Below are 4,621 nucleotides of genomic sequence, written 5' to 3'. Positions count from 1 at the left end.
GATGCCGTTAACAAGGACACGTGTGGAGGCGGATGCAGGGGTGATAGAAATCCACTCCTGCCAACGTGCGCCAGAACCAAAGTGAGTGAGGGTTTCAAGGAGGAAAGGCCACAACACCAAGTCAAAAGCATGGGCGATGTCGAGCTTGAGAAGCATCCGGGGTGTCTTGAGGTTACAAATTTTACTTTAGAACATGATAAATCTTCCACAATAGCGCGGCAATTTTACTGGTTTTTACATGACAGTTCGAAAACTTTTGCTGTGAGTGATTATTTTGAGCGAACAAAAATGTTCGTTCATTCCTCGTTCATTCATTCCTCCCTGCCTGGGGATCGAATCATTCGCTTGGAGGGACCTTCCCATATGATGTTGCGCGTATATTGTGCTCCTACAGAAAATCATTAGTCTTCAAAAAGTCGGTTGTACAAAATAAAAAACGGAAAGCAACAAATAATAGATGGGAAGAAAGGCTTCACCAAACATGCGACACCAACTTCCTTTTAATAATAGAGATTAATAGTAGAGACGAGATGCGACTGTTAAGGCCCCGTTCGTAATCTCTCTGCTCCTCCACTCCGCGGAGTTGGTGGAGCTCGGTCTTTGCAGCTCCATTAAAGTGAGGTCCGCTCCGGGAGCAGAGTTAAGAGAGCGGAGAGGAACCGAACGCTTCCTAAGTCTCGAGCTGTCCGGCATGGACCCTCTGTGTCTGTCCGAGTCGAGCAAAACTAAGAGGAAGCGTGAACCAGGGGATTTCAAAAACGAGCTTCACCAACATTTCGCCGTGGACACCAAACAAGTAAAGATGGAGAAAAGGAGAGCGGTTTAAGTCCTCTTCCTCCTCTACAATTACATTGTCACTTCAGAGAGAAACCACAGCGATGGGATGCGTGTCCCCTACAAAATTGCAGCGTAACTATTCCAGCAGAGATCTCGACTCAGACTCCATTGCCTTCTCACTGAGCGATCTCTCCCTAGCTTCGTCAGCCTGCATAATACAAAAAATGCAACGGACCGTGAGATTGTGTATCGGACCGTTCGTTTTCACGTATGATTTTTATATAGGTGTAAGTGGGTTCAGAGGAACAAACCATCTTCCGCCAGTTGGTGAAAAACGTGATGGCGGAGAGGAGCGTGGTCTGCGAGATGGATCCGCAGACGACGCCCATCCAAAGCCCCTTTGCCCCCATCTTGAGCACAAAACCGAGAATCAACGCCATGGGGATCCCGAGCAGGTAGAAGGAGCCGAGGTTGACGTACGCGCCCACGTGCTGCCATCCGCATCCTCGAGCCACGCCTGCGGAAGAACGTACAGATGTTAGTAACAATATAAGAGTAGTAAATTTCAAAAACAATATAAGAGTAGTACATTTTGTTGGAAACGATGGACAACTTGAAAGGTTATGCAGAAGAGATGAATGTGACCTGAGAGAACCCCTTGCAGGCCATCGGTGACCACGGTGATGCAGACAAGGGGAACCATGGCGGCAACGGCGGATGCGACCTCCTCCTCGCTGCTGTAAGCGCGGCCCAGGAGGCGCCGTGACAGCAAGAGAGCTCCACTGACGATCACCGCCTCTGTCACCGCGACTGACATCACGACACGGACCGCCGATCGAGCTCCTTCGGGGTTCCCAGCACCCAATTCGTTTGCTACTCGCGTGCTGTTCATTAAAAAAAAAGTTACAGAGTTAATTACCGGACTGAAATTATTTCCATGTGGTGAAAAAACATCGGCCATGTATTTAACTGCCTTGAGAGATCGTACCTTCCAGCAGCTCCAAGTCCATAAGGTATAGTAAAGAGCAATGTGATGCTCGTAAGGCTTTGAAAATAATGACAGTAAAAAAATGTAAGTTCAGCGTCATTGTGTAAGAAGATTTAACCCACGTAAAACTGAGATCATTTGGTAGTGGTACCATATTGAGAGCACCGAGGTTTGAAGCTCCGGGTTGGGCAGAAGCCACGACATGAGAATAAGGAGCTCAAATGACCACCACTCAAGACTGAAAACAAATGTAAACATTACATGATTAGCCACATAAAATAAAACTGAAAAATGCAAAGTTAATTTTCATTTCCAATTACTAGGTTCAAGTGGTTACCATATCATGAGGGCAGAGGGCAGAGCCAGGCGCAGGAACACCCCCACCCCCCTGCAGGCCTTGATGGTCGGCGGCGTGCGCGTCTCCTTGCAGGAGCTCGACATCACAATGTAGGCGACGAGCATGGCCACATTGAGCCAGTATGACACGCTGATGGCCAGGGCGGCGCCGGTGTACCCCATCCCGGTCCTGAACACCATGACCCAGCAGAGCGGGACGTGGAGCGCCAGCGTCGCCACGGACGACAGGAGCAGCGGCGTGGTGAGGCTCTGCGACTGCAGGAACTTGGTGATGGGCTGGATCACCGCGTTGGCGAAGAGCCCTGGGATGAGCCACACGATGTACCGCCCGGCCCCGTGCGCGATCAGGGGGTCCTGCCCGATCAGCGCCAGGATCTTGCCCATGAACGCCCACAGGAGCGAGAGCGGGACGCACACCACCAGGAGGGTGACGATGGCTCGGTACGTGTGGAGCCCCAGAGTGTGGTACTGCCTCGCGCCGTAGGCCTGGCCGCACAGCGTCTCCAGCGCGCTCGCCATGCCGATCTGTTTCACGAATTTGTTCAGTGACATACCAACTTGATGCTGATCACTGAAAAGCGACCGTGGAGGAAATTATGCTGACAAAATGGTGCAAAATCCATTATTGCAGAAAGAAAAAGATATAGTTTGAACGGTTCTTCAGAATTGACTACAGTACTATACTTTGATGGCTGCGGAATACTTTTCCTGCGGCGTCACACTGTCGTTATCGGACTAGTTGATACTACAAGGAAATAATACCACTTTCGACCAATCAGGAATCTGATGGCATGGCGCCCACAAGTTCAGTCTCTCGCTAGTCTCAATAATTCCCAGTTAGAAAAACACAAAGTCACATGCTCATCCAACTGCAGTGGTAATATACTACTCTAAAGTCCTAGCCCAATGGGAATAAAGAACACGTGAGCTAGTCTCGTTTTCCCTTGTCTGTATTTCAACAAAGATGGAAAAAATCCTGGGAGCAATCTCGATGAGCCAAGAACACACCATGACAGTCGGCAAATCGCAATGGACGAGCAGAGCAGAGGAACGCGCGGCGTGCAACAGGGGGGAAATCAAGCTGGATGCCTGGCTATCACCAGGCGAATGGAAACTGAAGGGGGGTAAACGAGAGGCCGTAAACGGAATGGAATATGCGGAAGGAGGAAAGGGGGGAGGGGAGGGGAGGGTGGAGATAAGTGGTGTGCGTACGAGGAGGCTGAAGCCGGAGACGGAGGCGAGGGAGGTGGCGATGGCGGCGGAGGAGAGCGGGAGGACGCCGGGGAGGTGGCCGACCATCATGTTGGAGGACACCTGCACCGCGTACTGCGACAGGCTCACCGCCACCATCGGCAGCGCCAGGTACGCCAGCTTCCCGGCCTCGCTCCGCCAGCGCCCCGCCCCCTCCTCGGCGGCGTCCCCCTGGTCCTTCCGCGGCAGCAGAGGCGCCTCCGCCATCGCGCGCGGGGTGCGCTCTAGGTGGATGATCGAACGAGCTCGGGAGGCGGTCGGAGCGCTGTGTGCCCGTGCGGTCGCGGCCTGGTCCTCCTGCTGAGTTATTACTGGACCGCGCGCGCTGCGTGGGTATTAGTAATGTGTTTGCTCTGGACCGCTGCCTCCGCACGGCGCCGAGTCGTGGCCGCCGTCGTGGTCGTGACGGCACATCACTACATCAGGTTAAAAATCATGGCGCTCTGAGCATATATAACGTGGATCCTGTGCATGCCGGTCCAGGTCCAAGGTCTGTGCTGGAAAAAATTTGGAAACTGTGGAAGGGCTCCGCGTGGCATTCAGCACTGCGGTGTACGTAAGGATGTCGACGATAGAACGAGTCTTCTACCCATCGCTATGCTATCTTTTGTGATGCCCACTCCAACCCCCACGAACAAGGCCTTAAGTTCCTTTCCTCTTTTCTCTGAAGCCAAGGCTCATACTACTAATTTGGTCCACTTACGAGCCTAGCTGACCGAGTGAATTTATTCATACACTATGCTACCTAATTTTAAGGCCTTATATTCAATTGAGGTCTCCAAGCTCAAACTGGGTCACCCGATTCTTAAAAAGCTCTCTTATTCAATTCTTTTAATTATCCATCATACTTTCTAATTTTGAAACTTTCCTGATTAATTCAATTTTGAATTTGGTTCATGATTTTAACCTGGTCAACGATTTATTAAATTAATCGGCAGCAACCAATCTATGAACACATATCAATGCCGCACACCCCTTCACCACTCAGGAAAAAAGTGCCACATGTGATGTTGTAGCATCAAAATAGTACATGCGGGCACCAACCCAAAAAAAATTCTCACTTAAGTATAAGTTAATTAGCGGATAACACAGAACCACACTACAAAAGGCCCACCAAAACACGGTATTATAAATAAAAAGAAGCATGCCCCACCATCTCCCCCACTTGCCAAATCAAATACTCCATCAGTTTCAAAATATAAGGTGTATTAGTTTTTTGAAAGTCAAATTTCATTAACTTTGATCAAG

General features: G+C 50.3%; 1 protein-coding gene across 1 annotated transcript; it reads right to left on the bottom strand.

The window, feature by feature from the left end:
• Positions 1-750: 750 nt before the first annotated feature.
• LOC119268793 (protein DETOXIFICATION 12-like) lies at positions 751-3,707 on the bottom strand. Its single transcript, XM_037550498.1, has 7 exons — positions 3,335-3,707; positions 2,103-2,647; positions 1,917-2,003; positions 1,766-1,822; positions 1,423-1,661; positions 1,089-1,294; positions 751-985 (listed from the first exon to the last, which is right to left on the bottom strand). Exons 1-7 carry the CDS (start codon positions 3,578-3,580, stop codon positions 914-916), a joined length of 1,452 nt encoding a protein of 483 aa, XP_037406395.1. The 5' UTR covers positions 3,581-3,707; the 3' UTR covers positions 751-913.
• Between the last annotated feature and the right edge of the window lie 914 nt (positions 3,708-4,621).

Source organism: Triticum dicoccoides, chromosome 3A (assembly GCF_002162155.2).
Source record: "Triticum dicoccoides isolate Atlit2015 ecotype Zavitan chromosome 3A, WEW_v2.0, whole genome shotgun sequence".
Taxonomy (NCBI): domain Eukaryota; kingdom Viridiplantae; phylum Streptophyta; class Magnoliopsida; order Poales; family Poaceae; genus Triticum; species Triticum dicoccoides.
Note: the sequence above shows the minus strand (reverse complement) of the source record. Positions and strands in the feature narration are given on the sequence as shown.

Coding starts and splice junctions, on each gene's coding strand:
- LOC119268793 (XM_037550498.1), bottom strand. CDS start 3,580: ATGGCGGAGGCGCCTCTGCTGCCGCGGAAGGACCAGGGGGACGCCGCC. Junction 2,004..2,102: donor CCCTCTGCCCTCATGATATG/GTAACCACTTGA, acceptor ATTTGTTTTCAG/TCTTGAGTGGTGGTCATTTG. Junction 1,823..1,916: donor ACCTCGGTGCTCTCAATATG/GTACCACTACCA, acceptor TTATTTTCAAAG/CCTTACGAGCATCACATTGC.